Source organism: Ascaphus truei, chromosome 1, assembly GCF_040206685.1.
Source record: "Ascaphus truei isolate aAscTru1 chromosome 1, aAscTru1.hap1, whole genome shotgun sequence".
NCBI lineage: Eukaryota > Metazoa > Chordata > Amphibia > Anura > Ascaphidae > Ascaphus > Ascaphus truei.
In genome coordinates this window covers 81,525,070-81,548,185 of record NC_134483.1, presented here as the reverse complement: position 1 = coordinate 81,548,185, position 23,116 = coordinate 81,525,070, and the positions used below count along the sequence as shown (strand labels likewise).

The 23,116-nt window shown below is 39.9% G+C and overlaps 1 protein-coding gene across 2 annotated transcripts in view; it reads right to left on the bottom strand.

The window, feature by feature from the left end:
- Positions 1 to 23,116, bottom strand: part of SREK1 (splicing regulatory glutamic acid and lysine rich protein 1) — a 45,882-nt gene that overhangs the window by 5,728 nt on the left and 17,038 nt on the right. For both annotated transcript variants that reach the window (XM_075590379.1, XM_075590369.1), the window contains exons 4-11: positions 22,844 to 22,876; positions 20,387 to 20,659; positions 16,364 to 16,542; positions 14,123 to 14,253; positions 12,196 to 12,301; positions 10,159 to 10,278; positions 7,504 to 7,650; positions 5,261 to 5,353 (exon numbers count right to left, since the gene is read on the bottom strand). In XM_075590379.1, the coding sequence (XP_075446494.1) occupies positions 5,261 to 5,353; positions 7,504 to 7,650; positions 10,159 to 10,278; positions 12,196 to 12,301; positions 14,123 to 14,253; positions 16,364 to 16,542; positions 20,387 to 20,659; positions 22,844 to 22,876 (1,082 nt within the window). The remainder of the gene's footprint in view (positions 1 to 5,260; positions 5,354 to 7,503; positions 7,651 to 10,158; positions 10,279 to 12,195; positions 12,302 to 14,122; positions 14,254 to 16,363; positions 16,543 to 20,386; positions 20,660 to 22,843; positions 22,877 to 23,116) is intronic.

The following is a 23,116-nucleotide window of genomic DNA, read 5'->3' as shown; positions in this document are numbered from 1 at the left end:
ATACGATATGTGTGGAATTACAGTTAATAAAAGTTTGGACGTTGTATGTCATCCTTGTGACTGTTGATGTAAACATTTTATTTTGATTCATATAAGTGCATGCTTTGCATTTAGTGCACGTGTACATTCCTTTTGGTAATGGAGATTTTATCTCTTCTCCAGCCGTAAATAAACTGGGGGATAGTGTATTTGCTATTGTTTTTGCGCGTTTGAATATAATGTTAGGACCCAAAGACACATATGGTTTTAACACAGGATCTAGTGATAAAATATTCCAATGTTTTTTGAAAATGGCTTTAATAGATTGTGCTTGTTTGCTAAAGGGTGTAATGAAAGATGGGCTATAGTTGGATCTGGATCCCTTGACAGGTTTTTGTCTAAGAAGACTGTTTCTGTCCATGTTGTAAACCTCTTTTAGTATTCTATCTAAATCAGTTTTTTTATACCCTCTTTGTAGGAAACGAACATATAACTCATTTGACTTCACTTTAAATTCATCGTCATTAGAACAATTGCGGCGGGTCCTGATAAATTGGCTTTTGGGTATCCCCATGAACGTGGCTTGAGGATGGCAACTGCTTGGTCTTAAAAAAGTGTTACGTGAATTAGGTTTACGGTATAAATGTGGTCTGTATAGAAAGTGCTGTGTCAATATATAAACATAAATCTAAATAACAAATGTGTTGGAAGTGATAAGAAAAAGTGAAAGAGATTAATTAAACTCATTGTCATTAAGTGCAGAAATGAATTCCAAAAGTGTGGTGATGTCTCCTTCCCAAATAAACAGAAGATCATCAATGTAGCGCCTATAAAACATAATGTGCTCCCTATATTTGTTCATTTCTCCAAACACGTGGAACGACTCCCACCACCCCATGAAGAGGTTGGCGTATGATGGGGCAAAACGTGTGCCCATAGCCGTTCCACGTGTTTGGAGATAATGAACCCCATTAAACAGAAAAAAATTGTGAGTGAGAAGAAAGTGAATTGCATCCAAAAGAAAAATGACTTTTGCTGGTGCTAAATCTGATTGATTGAGAAAGTGACGTGCCGCTGTCAAGCCATGTTCATGGGAAATGATGGTATATAAAGATGTGACATCTAATGTCACCCACACCATATTGTGGTTCCATACAATTTGGCCAAGAGTGGTTAATAAATCACTGCTATCACGGATGTATGAAGGCAATTGTTGAACAAGGGGCTGAAGGAAAAAATCCACGTACCGTGAAACACCATCCCCCAAAGAATCAATGCTGGAGACAATTGGTCTTCCTGGAGGGGAGACCAATGTCTTATGAATCTTCGGGAGATGGTGAAAAACGGGCGTGGTTGGCAGGGGATTATACAGGAAATCAATGTCATTCTCATCTAATACTCTTAACATAGAGCCCACATCCAGCAGATTCTTAAGATCTCTTTGAAATTTAGTAGTGGGGTCAGAAGGTAGCACAGCATAGGAAGTCAAATCTCCAAGTTGGCGCATGGCCTCCCTGAGATAATCATCCCTATGCTGTACTACCACTGCCCCACCTTTGTCGGCATTTTTAATGACCAACAATTTGTTAGTTTGTAAATCTTTTAATGCATGTTTTTCATTTATTGTTAAATTATCCTCGTGTTTGAAAACATTCTGAGTAGTGAATGAGAACCCTTTTTGTTTATATTTTTGACAAAAATAATCAAGGAAATTATCAGTTGATTAATAGTGATGTAGTATTTGATGATGATTGTATTTCTTCCAATGTAAATTGTGATATTAACATCAATTCTTTTAAGGAACAGTGTCTGGTTCAGGATATGGAGGAGATTCAAGGATTTCAAGATCTTGAATTCAACCCTGAGAATTTTTTGGGTAACTATAAAACAGGTTTAAGGAGAAAACAAGTGTTCTTTCCCACATTCATTAAAGGAAATTTTCTATCTACATTTGAGTCTCTTGTAGAGAGAGATCTCAGACTACTACAAAAAGGGTTCTCATTCACTACTCAGAATGTTTTCAAACACGAGGATAATTTAACAATAAATGAAAGACATGCATTAAAAGATTTACAAACTAACAAATTGTTGGTCATTAAAAATGCCGACAAAGGTGGGGCGGTGGTAGTACAGCATAGGGATGATTATCTCAGGGAGGCCATGCGCCAACTTGGAGATTTGACTTCCTATGCTGTGCTACCTTCTGACCCCACTACTAAATTTCAAAGAGATCTTAAGAATCTGCTGGATGTGGGCTCTATGTTAAGAGTATTAGATGAGAATGACATTGATTTCCTGTATAATCCCCTGCCAACCACGCCCGTGTTTCACCATCTCCCGAAGATTCATAAAGACATTGGTCTCCCCTCCAGGGAGACCAATTGTCTCCAGCATTGATTCTTTGGGGGATGGTGTTTCACGGTACGTGGTTTTCCTTCAGCCCCTTGTTCAACAATTGCCTTCATACATCCGTGATAGCAGTGATTTATTAACCACTCTTGACCAAATTGTATGGAACCAGAATATGGTGTGGGCGACATTAGATGTCACATCTTTATATACCATCATTTCCCATGAATATGGCTTGACAGCGGCACGTCACTTTCTCAATCAATCAGATTTAGCACCAGCACAAGTCACTTTTCTTTTGGATGCAATTCACTTTCTTCTCACTCACAATTTTTTTCTGTCTAATGGGGTTCATTATCTCCAAACACGTGGAACGGCTATGGGCACAAGTTTTGCCCCATCATACGCCAACCTCTTCATGGGGTGGTGGGAGTCGTTACACGTGTTTGGAGAAATGAACAAATATAGGGAGCACATTATGTTTTATAGGCGCTACATTGATGATCTTCTGTTTATTTGGGAAGGAGACATCACCACACTTTTGGAATTCATTTCTGCACTTAATGACAATGAGTTTAATCTCTCTTTCACTTTTTCTTATCACTTCCAACACATTTGTTATTTAGATTTATGTTTATATATTGACACAGCACTTTCTATACAGACCACATTTATACCGTAAACCTAATTCACGTAACACTTTTTTTAAGACCAAGCAGTTGCCATCCTCAAGCCACGTTCATGGGGATACCCAAAAGCCAATTTATCAGAACCCGCCGCAATTGTTCTAATGACGATGAATTTAAAGTGAAGTCAAATGAGTTATATGTTCGTTTCCAACAAAGAGGGTATAAAAAACTGATTTAGATAGAATACTAAAAGAGGTTTACAACATGGACAGAAACAGTCTTCTTAGACAAAAACCTGTCAAGGGATACAGATCCAACTATAGCCCATCTTTCATTACACCCTTTAGCAAACAAGCACAATCTATTAAAGCCATTTTCAAAAAACATTGGAATATTTTATCACTAGATCCTGTGTTAAAACCATATGTGTCTTTGGGTCCTAACATTATATTCAAACGCGCAAAAACAATAGCAAATACACTATAACCCAGTTTATTTACGGCTGGAGAAGAGATAAAATCTCCATTACCAAAAGGAATGTACACGTGCACTAAATGCAAAGCATGCACCTATATGAATCAAAATAAAATGTTTACATCAACAGTCACAAGGATGACATACAACGTCCAAACTTTTATTAACTGTAATTCCACACATATCGTATATATTTACTCAAGTGTGGATGTGGACGTCAATACGTCGGGAGGACAACAAGAAAATTAAAAATTAGGGTCCTAGAACATCTTCGATTGATTCGTAATAAAGACCAAAACCATCCCGTACCAAAACATTTTTTAAATTGTCCCCATGGTAATGTGAATCTCCTTTCAGTCCAAGGTATTGAACACATCCCTGTATCCCCTAGGGGTGGGGATAGAGTAAAGATGTTGGATAGACGTGAATCCTACTGGATATTTACCTTGAGAACCAGAGAACCTTTTGGCATGAACATTGATTGGGATATAAGTCAATTTCTAAAATGATTTATTAATAAATCACCATTCACTAATTTTTAAACAATTCCATTTGTTTATAAACACAATCAATTATTCTTTAATCAATCATTACAATAGGTACACATTAATATTAATTTATTCATTAATTTAATTAATTTATTTATTCATTATATATTACTTTATTCATTATATATTAGTTTTTAGATATGAATATATCAAAACAATTCAAATTTATTGTTTGCTTTCCCAACCATTGTTCATGCTCTTTTCCATCAGTTATACTCGCATAATATGTTGTATCATATATACCTGTATGTCTTAAATCAATTTCCAGGATTATATTCCATCACATTAATCAACATCAGATGAAGGGTCATTTCACAATAGTTCTATGTATATGTATATGTTACTATAAGAACATTTATTGCACTAAATAGATAGGATTTAGTATTATAACTATATAATTATACAGTTAATTTTTAATGTACTGTTTTGAACTATGCATATGTTCTCTCCATGAACTACAAAATAACCATCATTGTTTGCATGAGCATATGTCAGTATATGTTTGTATATATTTCAATAATGATTTCAATAGGGGTTGTTAGAAGTATAACACCATGATTACAAACCTACCCCTTATATTAATATAATCATTTTGCTATACTGACTTTATGACTGACTTTACTCATGCCAGTTCGCTGCTTTAACAGTATTCATCCCGTTTTTAACATGTTTTTATTTCGCCGTGTGTTTGTTTCTTTGTTAATAAAGTTTATTTTAGAAAAAAGAGATAGCAAGCTAGTATTAGCATACCACCTGACTTGCCGAGCCAATGGATGTGCACGCCACGTCACCGCGACCCGTTGAGACGCGGGCTGATGACGTCACACCCGGCAGCGCGAGATACAACTCAGGTGAGTATAAATTTAGCAGCTATGAGTGTATTTGTCACCTTGATAAAGTGCCTAGTGCACGAAACGCGTAGGTGCGTTCGTGTTGTCCTGTAGCTGCACCATCCTGCATTAAACCAGACCTATTGCATTATTGGAGTGTGTACTTTTGTTTCATACCTTCCGGTCCCTTTGGGAGTTGGATTCTCGTGGCTGTGCGACTCATCATCAGCCTGCTTTCTGTTGTAATGAACATATAGTTAACTGTACGATGTAAACTACAAAGAACCTTAAAAAGAGCCTCTTTCAAAAGCTATGTGCAATAGACGAAGAACTGATGTAGGTCCATTAATATGTCTAATTCTACAATACATATATGCTTTTCTAGGACCAATATGGCTACTAGAACATTGAAGTGAACTAAACGATATACAAAACTATTTATTAAGAATACCTCCTAGGAGAAGGAGATCTAGAAGACCTCTTTACTGTTTTGGAGGTTTTCGGAGATTTTGACAGACTTCGGCTCCTCCTTTTGCGCCTTTCCCTGAAAGTAGAGGCATTTCTTTAGCAAAATAGTTTAATTGCGCCGTCATCATGATGTACAGAACAAGAATGGAAAAGTGAACCTTCATTCGAATATGTAACAAACAAAATCTCCCCATAAAATGGTTCCTAAAATAAGCACAAAAATAAGAATCACGGACAAAGAAATTGAAGCCTGATCGACATATTCCATCGAAATACAGACCCTCCATTTGATTTCATAATACAAAACAAAAAAGTTCTAATACATGTTCATACAGCATCAGCCAGGGAATGAAGCAATTAAAAAAAAAAAAATAACTACTAAACCAGATTGTGGCAAATGGTCATAGCGCAGAACTTCCCCCGCCTCCCCATGTCAGTTCTGAGCCCTGATATGCACCAGCAGCGGGGAGGTGGTACAGGCAGTGAGTGAGATATAGATGTATAGATATATATATATATATATATATATATATATATATATGTATTACTAGCTGAGAGACCCGGCGTTGCCCGGGATGTAAATGCTTAATAGGTAGTATTATTTATAAATCGTGGAACAATAGGTGACTGTTGTAAAGGTTGGATAATAATGTTGAAAAGAAAGATGGAATAAAATGTAATACGATGTTGTTGTTTAAAAATGGTTTATTGTAAACACACCACAGTACAATGTATATTTTGGTTTAAGGAAATTCCTTCGAGAGCTTTTGGTTTAAGGACATATTTTGGTGACATAACAGATGTAAAAATGTGAGGCGTGTGTCCTGCTAGGGTGTGAGGCGGCAGGTGGCGCGTGGGTTGTGAGTGCTGTCTGTGAGTGGGGGTCCTGCTAGGGTGTGAGGCGGTGGGTCAGTGATGTCGGTGCGTAGGGGCGGGAGGCAGCAGGTGTGTGTCGTGTGGCGGGTGTCTGTTGAGTGCGTGCAGCGGCTGTGAGGCGGTGGGTGAAAGGCAGAGGCGGCCAGAGTAAGGGCGGGTGAAAGGCAGAGGTGGGTGGGCGCGAAAGCAGAGGCGGGGAAGGCGGGGAGCGGGGGGGGAAAGGGGAGCGGGGGGGAAAGGGGAGCGGGGGGGGGAAAGGGGAGCGGGGGGGGAAAGGGGAGCTTAGGGGGGGAAAGGGGAGCGGGGGGGGAAAGGGGAGCGGAGGGGGAAAGGGGAGCGGAGGGGGGGAAGGGAGAGCGGAGGGGGGGGAAAGGGGAGCGGAGGGGGGGGGAAAGGGGAGCGGAGGGGGGGGAAAGGGGAGCGGAGGGGGGGGAAAGGGTAGTGGGGGGGTGGAGAGCAGGGGGCATATGTATTGTCATAATTTATGTATCCGCTTGCCCCCCCCCCGTCCGGGCGTCCGTTCCCCCACTGGCTCGGCGGCTGGCCGCTCCCCCTTCTTGGTTCCCCGATGGCTCGGGGCTCGCTCTTCGCCCCCCACCCCCCGTTCACCGTGGCTCGCTCTTCGCCCCCCCCCCCCCGTTGGCTCGGGGCTCGCTCTTGGGCCCCCCCCCCCCCCCCCCCCCCGGCGACCGCTTGGTCCCCCGATGTGTCGTCCCGTTGACGGAGGCGCCATGTGTGGGCCTGGGTCCTGGCCTGAGGCGCGAGGTTGCGCGCCTGAAATAGGAGAGTTACTGGTGCCATAAGTTGAGGCGGGATGCGCAGTGGTGTGAGGCAGCATTTTGTACTGACTTACCTGGGCGGGAGGTGGCGGCTGGTGTGTGTGTGTGTGTCCTTTAGCCCGTCACTCCGCCTCAGGCCAATGAGGTGTGCGGGGGTGGGCGGGCGGGCCAAGGGAACCATCTCATTGGCCTGAGGCGGAGTGACGGGCCAAAGGTCCAATGTGATTGCCTCTAGGGACAGGGAGACACAGGACAGACAGGGAGACATACATACAACGGTTTGAGAAATAGATATAGATATAGATAGATAGATACACGGGGAGAGAGGAAGAGAGGGAGAGGAAGAGAGGGAGACGAAGAGAGGGAGAAAAAGAGAGGGAGAAAAAGTTAAACGCACAATGTAATGAATTATGCCTTTTTTTTTTTTTAATACACAAAAATGAACATCAGTATCTGCTCATGCAGACTTGAGATCAGCCGTTAACATTAAACTATGAAAACGGAAATTACAAATAAAATGCAAGTCAACAATCCGGCTATACAAAACAAATACAATTAGAAACAGTCCAACCTGCTAACACTACGAGACCTCTTGACAGAAGTGTAGCTTTTTGAAGGACTTCTTGATTGTTTCTCTTTGCGCCTCTTATCGTTTCTCTCTTTTGGCCGCTCTTTTTCCCGTACTTTACTTTTGTTTTCTTTGTCTCTCTTCTTATCTCTGTCACAGAAGCATATTTTACAGGCATTAATCCAAACGTTGGTACAAAAATATACAAAAAAAAATACATTTACTGGGAACCTCTGATACAACTTTTCTGCTCCAGAATGCTACCACTTGACCTTGATGCAGAGGGGTCAATATACGCATTACACAAACATATTGCTTTCAATTGATTCAATACATTTTCTTTGATTTGTGCAGGTTTTTCTTAAATGTCCTACTTGTCTATGTATAGATGGCTTGTTAAAGCCATGGCATGTAGGGAAGAGGCATTTGTATGGAAGCAGTGCAAGGTAGCGTGATGTGACTATATACCAATATCCTGCACCGTATTTCTAGATTACATTGTATGTAGAGTTCCCGCGCTCTTCCCCACGGCATTTAAATTCAATGCCGAGGGACAGCGCGAGGCCTCTGCAACCTCTACTTAGAGATTCAGTCGGCTTCAGGACGCGTGACCATGGCAACGCGGCTTCAAATGACATCGCAGGGTCATGTGATGTCACGGTTGCCATGGTAACGTGACGTCAATTGCCACCACGGGTCACTAGACATTACCTGACCCAGCGGCGTCATTCGACGCCGCACCGAAGTAAGGGGGGAGGGTGCGGCAACGGAGGAGAGCAGGCGGGGGGGGGGGGGATGAGCACAGCACGAAAAGTTTGCGCACCCGTGTTACAGCACCTGAGGACCACACTGTTTAAATTCTGTGGGGAAGGTAAAAAATGTTTTATATGAAAAATGGGGAGCAGGCTTTAAAGCTCATTGTAAACAAGCACGTAAAAATATTACCCATCACACAAAATGAAAGTTATGAAGTCAAATTTTCCATTTTTTAAGTCATAATAAAAAAAATTGGTTACAGACTTGCACTCTGATTCATCAGTTTTTACTTAGGCCGTCCAACTTTGCATTAAATCCTTGAATAATTTGCGTTTTCTTATATTATTCACTGTAAAATCAGGAATTAGTGAAATAACCTACTAAATATAGAAACGTGATACAATTGATCCTCAGTCAGTATTGTGAGGAACACGCTATAAATGGAGTGAAGTATTATGTGTCACCATTTCAGCTGGATGTTCCCACATTGTGAGCAGAACAAGGAGATATCACTTAACAGTTAAGTATTTACTAGGGTGGATAACTCATGTTATGAATATCTTGAGAGAATTGTTCTTATTTTCATCTATTAGCAGAAATAGCTTTCATAGTAAAACTTGTCTGAGCGCATCACCGATTATGCAAGCTTCTCAAATAATGATAAAACTGATGTTACAAGTTTGTGAACTGTGTACATGGCAAGAATGCGAGAGTATTCAAGCAAATTGCCAGACAGTAAAAGTAGACGTAAAAGTATGGACTACGTTTTCATCATTCTGCAGTGCCCTCTAGTGTAAATAAAATAGCATATCTGCACCAAAAGCAAACTTGAAATACTATTCTAATGGGCATTCCCTCAATTACTAAAGTTTCGAGAAAATTAAAATATGGAAAATTGATTTGTTCAGTCCTCAAATGCTATATTACGTGTATAGCTGCATTGTCCCAAAGGCGGACAGCCTGATGGGGCCCCCAAGAGCTGCTCCCCTCTGCACAGTACCAGTATGCTACGGGTTAACATTTGCTTGTACTTTGTGGAACGTCAACCGCACCCACTGGAATATTAATTAGCAAAGACAGAACTTTGTTTTCACAGCTGCATTGAATCTCAACACCCCCAGTGTACATCTGCATTGCCCCAGAGGCAGACAAAAGGGTGTGAGCCGGTTGCTGATGTTAAGGCTGCTCTATTTCAAATCTGAAACTCACCAGCCCTTTATCCCTTGTACCCAATTTTCCAACTTTATCTGTCCATGAAATGCCTGTGAATTGACACTACAACCTCTGATCTTTTAATGTAACCATGTATTTTTATAACTCTGTGCCCAGGACATACTTGAAAACGAGAGGTAACTCAATCTATTACTTCCTGGTAAAACATTTTTATAAATAAATAAATTTTACGATATATAAAAGAACCCATGTCCTGCATCAAATAACATATGCTAGATGCAAAGTAAACCTACATCAGAAACAGGTAGTGACGGACAGCTAACTCTAATCTCATTACTATTATCCGATTTACGTATTCCAAACTTAAACATGTTCCATGGGCCTGAACACCTATGTTTGGCACCAATAAAATTATGTGCATTAAGTGATACTCTGTGCCATCATCTTAAACCAGTTTATAATATAGATTGAGATAGACCTGTATAGAAAGAGCAGTTTCGCTTACGGATAATTTGGAAAAACTACAAAATCTGCATCACTGCAACAATCAGAAAAACCATTTCCCAGGAAACCCCAAAATGACCAAAAACGCAAACTTTTATATTGCCCGTTGTCTTAGGCGCCAACTTTAGCAAAAAAGGTAACAAACCAAGTTAAAATAACATTGGAATCCCATTTTGGGTTCACGTAAAATCTTTCTTCAAAGTAAGCATTGCTTTAAAAAAATACCTCGAGCGTGAACGACTTTTTGACTTGCGACGTTCTTTTGACCTGGAACGTTTCTTTGGAGGACTTTTGGATCTCCTTCTCTCTTTATGTCTGGACCGGGATCTGTTACGTGAACGGCTTCTACAATAAACATTTATATGAACAATGGAATCCGTCTTCGTTACCAATTGCACTTCCATGAGGTTCAAACTTTACTACATTCCAAAAAAATTGTATTTTCAAAATCTATAGTGGTAAATGCACTGTGGTCTATCGGCTTCAGACCACAATGCGTTAGAAACACACAAACTGAAATACTTCAAATAAATGCCGAATGTTAGTGCAAAAATAAAAAAATACGTTTCCCTGCTTTAGCGTGCTTAGTGACACCATTAAATATGTTAAGTTGCTTAAAAGAAAATTACTGCTACAAATGACTTGTCAAATAATCTTTGGGCCTTTAGGAACAGATTCCGCAAAAAACAAGCGGACAGGAACGGTGAACATCGAGAATCGTGGTAGTTTGACGATTTCTAAATATTAAAATGAATACATTTATATTGCAGAAAACGCCGACCTATTGAGCCAATGATTTGGTATATATGCCTAGCGACTTAAGTTGATTTTTATTTGGCAATAGAAGGAAAAAAGGAAAACAGGATTTTATTAGCTTAAAAAACAACATTTATTAATGTAATCGGCTTCTTTAGAAAAAAGAATCACCCTGAAAGTAAAATTTTAACATCTCTGCTTCCTCTGTAAAAAGGAATACGTTTCTATTTTATTCAGACCTGTGTAATTCAAAGCTCTATCTGGTAATTTTAGTTTTTTCACCAATCTCTGTGACCAATGATAGCAGCATATTTAGAATAAAACAAAAATTCTAAAATCAAAAAAACTCTAAAATAAAAAATGTACAGTCTTATCGCAACAGAAATTAGGTAAAGATAGCAAATATAGTTTAGTTTTCATGCACATTAAACACTTGAAAATGTATATAAAAATTTGTTAACATGAAAAGAAACAATTGAATTTAAACAAAAGCAATGTAAATCGTTAATGCACAATAGCCATAGATTCCACATTTTAAAAGTTTTGAATTGCCTTATTCTATTTATGCGTCCAAGAACTTTAATAGTTCAGTTATCTTGGACTTGAATGCAGTAAAAAAAAAAAAAAAACACAACGTAATGCTGAGAAGTGTGGTAATTACTTAATTGCGAATTACCAACATCATGACCTGTATTCAACTATGTTTCTCATTATGTTACCCCTTAGCTCTTTGATTATTGCCTAGTATCAAATCCCATCAGTATACAGGATATAGATTGTTTACGCTCATCAGCTAGTGACAGGCTACATTATGTATCCCAGCCTTGCTCATTGATGCAATGTTTTCAGTTTGTTACATACGTATTTATTTTCATGCATTACATCTCCTCTAGTAGAGCATATGTACATAACATTCTTGCATCAATTTTCATATTTCTTCATAAGACAACTATGTACAGTGGTGTTCTGTCCATGGACTCCATTTACAGGAACAATGACGTTCGCACCTTTTTACACTTCAGTATGATGTCACTTGACTATATGGTTTTTTTCCCCCCGCCCTGCAGTAAGTTGGCAAAAGGTGCCGCAGCACGAAACATTGATCCAACAAATATACATTTTATATCATGGAGTCGCCCAGTATATAATTAATATGTATGTATATCGTGGCGTCAGCCAGCGCCCTAAGGTTGTCTCATAACCCAACAGAGACCATGACAGTGCGTCCTACGCTCGAATCCAAGATACCTGTGATATAACTGAATCTAAATCATTTCAGCGTAATTTGCATATTCAAATTTTCGATTTAGCTAATTTCCCAGCTATTTCTCTAGATGTTGTATCAATGAGTGTTTTGGGAGGTATGCAAGTCAATGGGTACTCTACTAAATAGGTCTCTCTTTAAATTATTAATCCCAGTTAGAAAGTAAGTCTCAATGCCCAACTGTGCCTCACTAGTCTCAATGCCTAACTGTGGCCATTCCTTTAAAAACAAAGGTGTTTTACCTGTGCTTTGAACGTGACTTTTCCCTTCTGGATCGGGACTTTGAGCGAGACCGTGAACAGGTTTTGGAGTGTTCCTGTGTCGTCTTCTCAACAGGCTTTCCAGTCTCTGTGTGCAACAGATATGAACAAGCTTAGCACATATAATGAAATCTGTGTAACATGTAAAGTGGGAAATAGGATCAGACATCTTATTAGTAACCTTTTGTCTGAAAAATCATTGTTACATGGAGCTCATATAAGCCAATGCTCGTTGTTAACACAGCTTTAAAGCACAGCATGGGAATCTGATGCTAAGCCAGAGAAACCATTCACAGACATGTTTCAACCTTAATGGGCATCATCAGTGTGAAGTTGGTTGTACTGCTGGCTTTGCATTTTCAAGACTGTAGGGTTTACCATCACGTTTTACGTTATGGTGGGTGAAAAAGGCAACAAGAAACCTCCACCGTATTGCATATAGCAAATAAGATCACTTGTGAGCACATTCACATTTCAGACAAAAGGTGACAAGTGTGCTCATTTGCATGCAATTTCCCAGAATCCCTTGCTGCAGTGAAAGCACTGTATGCTAGGTGATAATGACAAAAAGCAGGGTTGCAGAACTGTCTAAGGATGGGGCCATAGAAGGGGAAGCAGGGCTGGACCGCGCTGACGCTGAGGCTCGCCTGCTGAAATCTGCGCGATTTCATGCCCATGCAGGCGAGCCAGTGGACACGATCGGAGGCGGGGGGAGACTGAGGGAGGCAGGGCAGTGACGTCGCTGGGCCAATCGCCCGCGACGCACCGACGACAACGTCAACGCGCCGTGACGTTGACGCTGCTCCGCGCTGATTGGATGTTTTCAGCCGACAGTGCTCTGAAAAACAGCTTGGCTGTCGGCTGAAAAATCCAGCGCCTCAGCACGCCTGCGGACGCTCGCGTGAGCCCCCTCTCAAGGCATCCTCATTGAGGATGCAGGGGCTCAGCGCGGAGCGTCCGCACGGCTCAGCGCGGCCTGTCCTTCTATGGACTCGGCCTAAGACATGAATGTGCGCACAAATAGAGAGACACACACACACGTGATGTAGGAACGCAAAAGTTGTAATAATCAATAAGTGGCACTGAACAGGGACTTATCCCTGTTAAGAAACATGCCTCTAATCCAGCAGTGTGCTGGTTAATTGCACACCAGCAATTGACTAACTCCACCTGCCTAATCAGAGCTCTGTCAGAAAAAGCTTGTTCCCAGAAACAGGAAGGAGGATTCCTGAGCTCACAATTGGAGCTGACCCAGGAAGGACAGACCAGAGAGTTCCCTAGTCCACAACCGGGCTTACCTGGGGAACAAACAGATGTCTTGAGCTGCAAAGAGACTGCAGGCTGACAGCAAGACAAAGGAGACAAGAGTTCTAAACCTGGATCCTGATATTGATATAGCACACAAGGGTGCGTACCCAGAAGAGCAGAGAGGCCTTCCCCTACAGCTACAAGATACAGATAAGACTTTCTTATGGGACTGTTATATATCTGTGTATATCTATATATATATTTAGGCTTGTAATTAGCTTAGCTAACCAACCAGTTAGAGAGGGCTGGAATACATGTGTAGTTATTCTCCAAAGCAGAGTAGGCTTTTCTTTGGCTAATTTTGAATGTTTTTGCTGTGTTAAAGGAACAGGCGCAATAAAGCTTAATTTTAATTTCACTTTAAACGGTCTCCATTGCGTACCTCTGCACACGTCTCTTACAGGCACTGTATGAGCAAAGTGAGACACAGCATTCTTAGATCACAAGTGTGTGGTATAAGGCTATGCATTACATGACATTCCTTTTTGGTGAGGACTCAGCGGCTACTAGCCAAAAAGAGGAAGGGTTAATAAGATGACTTGTAGAAAGTAACTGGAAGATTGAAAAAGTATAGCATTTCAATTAATGACATCACAGGTACCTGGCTCAATAGCTGCTGATATGAATGACTGGGCTTCCCTCACACGTTTCATCACCTCTTCCAGTTCCTTGGCAGCAGCTTGAGGAGTCAACTCGGGAGGTTTAACGATTGCATTATTTGAGTGATTTATTCTGAGGAGTAAAAAAATGAATGAAATTGTCACGTTGCACAGAATGAGTACTAGGGATACACCAGTGTCTGAAACCACAGGACATTTATAAATGTATGAATATTGTATTATTGTATAATATTGTATTTCAGACCGTTTTAAGACATGATGCTCTGGTAGGTCCATGAAGAGGGTATTATGCAATATAGCTGGAGGTTAAAACGGTGTTCATTATTCAAGCATAAAATCTATTTTTACTATACTCCCTGTTTACATTTTGTAGATGTGTACACAAGTTAACCTCCTTCCCCCTCCGTGCATCTACAATGTCATCTAGACCACCGGAGAGGGGCAGGCAGATGGACAAAAGGCAGATAGAGCCACAAAGGGAGTCAGCAGGGAGTGAGAGACACGTGCTGCTGTAAATTCGTTTTTTTGTAGTTTCAGTTACAAGATTAACTCTGCAGTCTCCAAAGCATGTTGCTAAGGAGTTATGTTCTCTTGCTTTCCTCAAACGTTATTGAATCTTGCGGTTACTTCCTCAGCAACATTACAAAACGGTACACCACTTTCTGTTCCTTGACTACAAAAACAGTAGTGCATGCCCTCATTCTCTCCCATATTGACTACTGCAACTTTATCTGGCTTCCCTGCCTCACACCTTTATCCCCTTTACAATCTATTAAAAATGCAGCAGCTAGAATCATCACCTGCTCTTCTAGACTCATCTGTTTCAGACTTCCTGAAATCTCTCTGCTGGCTTCCTATTAATCTATGTCAGGGGTCTCCAAACTCAGTCCTCAAGGGCCAACAAGCCAGCTTTTCAGGATATCCTTGCTTCTGCACAGGTGGCTTAATTGAAGACTGAGCCACCTGTGCTAAAAGCAGGGATATCCATAAAACCTGGCCTGTTGGTGGCCCTTGAGGACTGAGTTTGGAGACCCCTGATCTACGTAAACAAAATTCTTCTCCTTACCTTTAAAGCTCTACATTCTTCTGCACTTCAACTCTGATCTCTAGTTACAAGCCTACACGTCCTTTTACATATAACCACGGTGGTCTCATCTTTGTATTTTTTACCTCTACAGCCATCTCTCTCCCTACCCGTTGAGCTCACTCAATATTAGTCAAGCACCTTCTCTTTCCATTTTCATAAACCAGCTGAAAAATATATAATATATAATAAATATATATATATATATATATATATATATATATATATACACATATACATACCCCGGTTTAAGGACACTCACTTTAAGTACACTCGCGAGTAAGTACATATCGCCCAATAGGCAAACGGCAGCTCACGCATGCGCCTGTCAGCACGTCCTGAACAGCAATACCGGCTCCCTACCTGTACCGAAGCTGTGCGCAAGCGGGGAGACTATAGAGCATGTTACAAATGCGTTATGTACGTCAGTTATGCACGTATATGATGATTGCAGTACAGTACATGCATCGTAAAGTAGGAAAAGGTAGTGCTTCACTTTAAGTACATTTTCGCTTTACATACATGCTCCGGTCCCATTGCGTACGTTAATGTGGGGTATGCCTGTATATAGGGTTTTTTTTTCACACCTACACTATATTAACTCCAGATGCACGTCACCTCCATGACTTGCACTTGTAATAAATGCACCTAATCCCGTCATCCAGTATACCCCGTAGATTGTTAGCTCTTTGATGTAGGGTTTCTAATTTCCATATTTATCATTTATTTGCTGCACATCTTTGCTTGCACTTTACTTTTCCTGTACAGTAAGAAGCGATTTACAGTCAGATATTAAGATGTACATAAACTTCATTCTGTGTATAATTCCCTCAAATATCTATTAAGCACAAACCAGACCAAGCCCACAGACCAAAACACATTTAACCTACTTTTGCTACCAAAATGAACTGCAATAACTCCTTGTTATAACTGAATAATGCACTAGCACAGACAGATCAAATTAGATTTACAAAGACAGGATGCTTCCATCTGTTTCCTATAACTATATTGGTGTATGGAACAGCAAGTGTCAAATCATACAACAAGCAAAATAACGTTTCACAGCTAGGAGGCCGTGTTCTTTATAGCATGCACATAGAGTTGATGTAACTGAAGGCCATTGAACGGTGTAACTTACTTGAGAGGCCTGTCGCCAAACATAACTCCATTAAAGGCAAGAGCTCGTAACACAAAATTCTGGTCTGCAAACTCTACGAAAGCAAACCGTGTGGGCTGGGTCTCATCACCGGCCATCCTGACAAAACGAACGTCCCCAACCTGCTTAAAAAACTCAAGCAGCTGCTCTGCTGTTGTAGTCTGGAAGAGAGGGGATAAATAAAAAATAGCAGCTTAAAACAGTCTCACAAAATAGAACACAAATACGGTTTGGATTTAGACAAATGCAGCACCATTAAAACAAAGTCATAATTAACCATCGCCACGTTAATGCCCTTGAACTATTCAGTGGGGTTAACAATACAGCAAACAAGGGGTTGCATTTTAAATACCTATTTTTTTTTCCTGTCTCTCCTATAAGGTCATATAGGATTGACCCGGTCTGTGTTTGTGGGGTAATAAAACAATAAAAAGAATAACCATGTTGACTCTGTCAGTATACAGATATTGCTGTTCGGCAAGGCCAATCTTCAAAGGGGTATCATATAAGTTTGTGGACCTTCTCTAGCCAAAGCCAAAAGGTGACAGAAAGGACATTATTCAAATCTTCATGGATTTACAACATGTAAGATAATTAAAATATGATGTACTTCAAGGATAAGAAATATAGATATGGCTGGCAAAGTTAAAAACGTATTAAATAACAAACATGAACGGCTGTCTAAAGTAATCAGTTTTCCCTCAAAGATGAACATTTGCCCCATCCAAATCTGTGTCCACACGTGTGTTTTAATCCAGGGTTTGCACAAACTTTTTTTGCTGCCCCCCCCCCTGCCTGTTATGCGCGCCCCCCGCCCCCGCCTCCTTAACTCGCGAAGAGTCACATGACCCGCATCATTTGACGCCTCACATAACCCCCACGGCGTAATTTGACGCCGCATTACCATGGATACCAATCCTGACGCCGGCAGAGTAAAGGTAAGTTTAGAGTTGCAGAGGCCTCAAGCGATCCACCGGCATTTAAATGGCTTGGAGAATAGCGTGGGGCCTCTGCAACGCCGCGCCCCCACAGAAAAATCACGCCCCCACTGTTTTAATCAATCATACAAATACAGTGGTGAGGGTAACCTTATTCTAGGTGTTCCAGGGAGAGAGTTATAGCGTATTTTATACTATGAGGCATTTCAGTTTAAGAATTTACTCGATCCCAGCCATAAATGTCACAAGAGATGGATGAGTGGGAGATCGGACGTGCCCACAATATGTTGGCCTATTCTTATGACCGAAGTAAAAGGTTCAGCATAAAAAAAAAACATGCATTTGGATATTATGTATCCATAACACAAGAATTTTCATATTTCAATCTCACGACCTCAAGGAGTCAAATAGGTGGTAATGTATTAGACTCATTTTATTTTTGAACTGAAAACACAAATATTTCAAACTAAAAAATTTCCCTGAAGTAGTTAACTACGAAACGCGTAGGATCTATATCTAGTGCAATCCTTGCACTTTATTTGGCATACTAGAAGCACTGTTACAGCCTTACGGGTTTGCAGCCATACAGAACTTTTGACAGTCTATTGGGGGGTCGTGGTAAAAAGCGACAGAAGCCGTGACGTCATCAGCAGCCGCCGGAGTTTAGCGTGTGTAATCGGCGTTTGCTGCCAGTGCAGAAGGGTCCCTACACTAGCACTCGAGGTACAGGAAGCGCGGTCAGACGCGGACTGATACCAGACATCAGAAACCGGCAATCGAGAGGAGGTCGAGGACTTCCAATCCAGCCGGAACCTGTTGGATCGGTCAAGCGGTGTGGGAACCAGTGTGGTAACATGTCCATAACATGTCATGCCCTAATATTTCCTTATTGATGTTCGTGTACTACTCACCTGCTGATTGAATATTCATCTAATATTTACTACACTGAGATTTTTGCACTGTTTTCTTATTGTTTTCTGTATTAGCCCATGAGGATGTTGAGCCATCCTCTGTAAACAGCAGCGTCATCTCTTGTTTGGTCACAACACAGGTTTATCATTACTTTGTTGTCCCATCACTTTATATGTATTACACACCGATTTAGCACTAATCTATACACCACTATCCCAGTTTACACATCATAATTTATTATTCTAAACTCACTATATGTTGATCCTTTATTGGACTTAATTGAATAAATGTTTTTCACTCAGTAGTCACTATCTGGTGCACGGTTTATTCACCTTTGTTTAAAAATGTAATAAGTACCGTCTTTGGATTCTTGGTGGTGGAAGCATATTGAGGTGTATAGTGAAGGTTTTTGGGGAATTTCTGTTCCTTTTTAGTGACATGCGGGGAGGTGAGCGAGTCAGCTAGATGTTTAAACACCTTTCACAAATACAAGGTGTGACGTACGTGACAACCATATACTAAACGCCACATAATTGCCGATATAATTTATTCGATGTAATAGTATACCTTTCAAAGTTTTTAAATATCAGTTAAAAAAAGCCAAGCACTTAATGTATTTTTAAGACCTCTAAAGGCTGTGGGATCTATACAGATTACTGATGGGACCATCTTGCTTGCTGTACATGGGGTTATGTTCATTTTTCAATAAAAAATGTAAATTTTGGATTAGCAACATTTCTAGCAGACTGGTGAACAAAAAAAACAAAAAAAAAAAGGAACAAATAAAGAGTGCTTCTGCCAAGCAACACAGGCTTATACATTCCAATAAGCTTTCCATTGAAGTACGTGGCTGTTATATTAAATCCTGAAAGGAACACAGCTTTTTAAAATGATTAAAGCGAATACATCAGTTACAAATGGAGTACCATACTGGGCTGCGTGCCACCACCTGTAGATGAATTGGTCTCATGCTTCGAGATTAAAGGAGACAAATTCAACAAATTACAGCACCACACAACTAGAACTTGTAGAACCCGGCGGTACCGAGAAGGGGGCCGCCATGTCTACGCATGCGCAGAACGGGCAGGTCTGAGGTTCCGCATGTGCAGAATGGGGGTGTTTGCCGAGGTTGCCGGTTCCGCTTTTTGCTTTGCGACGGGCCCTTAGAACGGAACCTGCCGCATGCCCGGGGCCCTCCTGTATTTCAAATTCATACATGAAAGTAGGATTATACAACGAGAAAGCATCAGAGTCCATGAGTTAATGTTGCTTTGCCGCCTTCAAATAAAAAGATTAATTTTGTGCCATTTTAAAAGTAGCGTTCATGCAGCGACCATGTAAATTCAGTTACTATATGGATCATGAGCACAAGCTTAGTATATCGCTGCAAGGACCCTGAAATGCTTACAGTATGAATGGAAGACACTGGCAGGCTGTTTCAACCAAAGCACACCAACTTACGTCTGGCTAATAGTTAGAGCAGAAAAGTATAGTCGCAGAGTAAATAAGGACACGTTTTGCTCTATAGAAAGATACCGCAAAAGAGCACCATACAATTGTGCCTTTATGATAGAGATTATTTTTGCTTTCAAAACTAATACAGCTTATTGAAATTAATTTACAAAATTAATTGCTACATTTACGCAAAAGTCAGTCTCGAGAAATCATGTTTACTACCACGTCAAAAAAATAATAAATAAATAAATAACACCAGTCGCAGCAAAGGGTTGTGAAAGGTTATCAGCCATTTGCCGATATTTCTGTTACCGTTGCTCTGTTATTGGTCTTATATTTCAGATATATAATGAGGCGTTTCCAGCTTCGCACATTACTCTGCTCACCGCTCTCAGCACAATCCCATTTAATCCCATTTACTTCTTCCAACACAAACTCCTTCAAATAACAAGCAGTTAGCCAAAACACACCAACTTCTCTACTCTCCTCCTATACCTGGTTTCCATTTACCTGTCCTTATAGATTGGGGTACGGCCCTCCTTACCTACTGTATAAATGTATATGTTTGATATTTTATGGTTATCGTTCTCTAACCCTATTGTGGCGAGCTGCAGAATATGTGGGCCCGTTACTATTATTATTTAGAAGTGTAAAAGTCTTGCATGCAAAACAACATCTGCTATAAAATAGAAAAGGTTACCTGGGAATTTAAATTGCCAACGTAAATTGTTCTCCTAATTTCGTCAACCTTTGTAGGATCAACATTTCCCATTAGAGGAGGAGGCTGTGCCAGCTCCGCAAGCGCTGGGATGGCAGGTGTTAAAGCTGGTAGAACAACGGGTGGTAGAGCTGGTAGAACAACAGCTGGTAAAGCTGGTGTACAAGTTGGTATGACTGGTTCCAGTGGCGTTGGCAACGTTGCTCCCAATGGCGGTGGTAACGTGGTTCCCAATGTGGTAAATGGAACACTTAGCTGCAAAAAATATAGGACCATGTAATAATCTCCTTCATGAGAGCACACTACAAAATGATGCAAGATTCACAAATCATTTGAGATTGGCCCGCACAAGCTGTAAATGTGGCAATGATTTTCTTCCTCATTCTTGGGGCGGCATGTAATGGATTGTGTCTCTTCCTGCTTTTAATAGGTCATCACATTTTTGCAATATAAAAGAAATGCGTTTGATCGGCACTCAAAAAAACAACAAGAGTATTAATTTATACCAATAAAATACTTCTTTAAATCTTAAATTAAAGTACTACAAAAAGCAACAGCACATGTAAAAACTATGTAAAATACTAATTCCTATTGAAAAATAACAATGCTGGCGTTTCAGTACCCCTGACCCTTTCCTCTAGACATTTTGTGCAGTTTTTCAATAGCAATGTGTCCATACAATGTTTCAATGCATTCAATAGGAATTATAAAATTTCGTATATATTTTTTTTTTTTTTTTTTTTTTTTTTTAAAGCAACGGAGATTATCAACGGCTACCACCCTAAATTTGCAGAGATTTTAATGTTGATTTAATACATTTTGGACCTCTTCCATTTAACAGCAGTTGTACCTGCTACAATAATATAATTTCAGTAACCAGTTTACATTGCTTCATGTGTTTGTATTAGATTTGCATAACAACTTCCTGTCAAAACAGGTACAATTTTTATTATCAGTGAACCGTGTTATTTGCTTTGCATGTACACAAATAAGAAATGGTACTTCCCTTTTGTCTAGAATTCAATGTTAATTCACATTCTGTGATGTGGGTGAATACAAATAAGTAAAGTTAGTCTTTCACTGTCCATGTTATAGAACAGTAATAAAACAGCCAGCAAGATACTGAAGAAACAGACGATACTGAAAAGCACTTCAGTGTTATTTTCCTTTACACAATTCATGTTAATAAAAAACTAGTCCAGAGGCAGCGGTTGTACTTAAATTAGGGATTAGGTCTGTGGGAAACGGTCTGCTTGACTGCCAATACCACACATTCCCTGTTAAAGAATGACTTTTATTTTATTGAAAAGGCCAGCTGGGCGGCCTAAGTTTCATGTCAGGAAAGTGTGATGCACTCATTTCATACATGAAGTTGCAAAAACATGCTAAAGGTGGTATTTTTAAAGGGAGCTTAAAATGTTTTATATGCTCTCTTGATGTTTGAATCCCCAGCAAGAAAATCCTTTATTTGCAATTACTAATGAAAAAAATAAATGTAAGTTTTAAAAAATATATATTTTTTTTTTAAATAAACGTGTGCAATTCATAAAAGTATCATAAACAGCCATGATTAACATTTGAAAATGCTGAATCAAGGAATCATCCATTTGCAACTTATGTATTTAAAAAAAAGTTGAAAATGTATTTTTGGGGTTTTGATCAAAATATGTGGTCTGAATTGAAAACAGTATTACATTTTTAAAGTTTTGTAAGTTTTAAAAAGAGCAAAGAAAATATTTCTGAAAAGATTACAATAAGTTGCGGTTACTTCACACAAGGCAAGCATACAATATCAGCAAAGTGACTGGGGTCACGTATAGGTGAAAAGAAACAATCACAATTCCTTCGTCTGACTGTGTCGGTGTGCAGAAGTAGATTTAAAGAAACTTTCTACAGATATTGATGTGCTCATTATGTGCCGCTAACTGCCCACCGCTGATCTGAGAAATGCAGTCATAGGGTTCCTGCAGAATATTTTCCTCTGTTAAGCAGGAGCCACTCACAAAAACTAAAAATGTACTGTAAATTTTGTGACACTTGCTGTTCCAGGATGCACACATCTAAAGACGTTGAGTGGTTTATGTTACATAAACTTCAAGTACTTGCCACAGTTGGAGACGGGGTACTGGGCTTGATGGACAATTTAGTCTTACTGTATTGGCAATTTGTGCCCTCCATACAAATAAAGGATTTTGAGCCAAAGTATAAAATATATATACACATTTTGAATTCTAAAACAAATGTGCGCAGTTCTAATATGTTGTAAATGTCGACTGTACCTTTTAAATGACCCATTCTGTCCCCAGTTCTAATTGTCTAGAATCTGACCCTGTATTTGTTATCAAGAGAAAGGCTCTAAAAGTCAGGATGTAGTACACAAGGAAGAGAAAGAAAAACATTAACACAGCAACATTACCATCCGGAGTCATGTTTCCTTACCAATGGTAGCTCAAGTTTCTCTCTTCTAAGGACCTAAACAAAGTTACATTTGATTATTACTTGGCCACACAAGCATGGACAAAAAAAAAACACATACCAGTTTTACAAAAATCCTATTCGAAGTTGTTGTACAACAAAACAAACTGCTAATTTACAGTATTTATAAAACGGTGCTATATGTTCAGGACACTATAATCCCATCAAAACAGGCTCACATCATTTGATACAGATACAATCCTTTTTGGAATAAGCCCAATAACATTTGAAACTTAT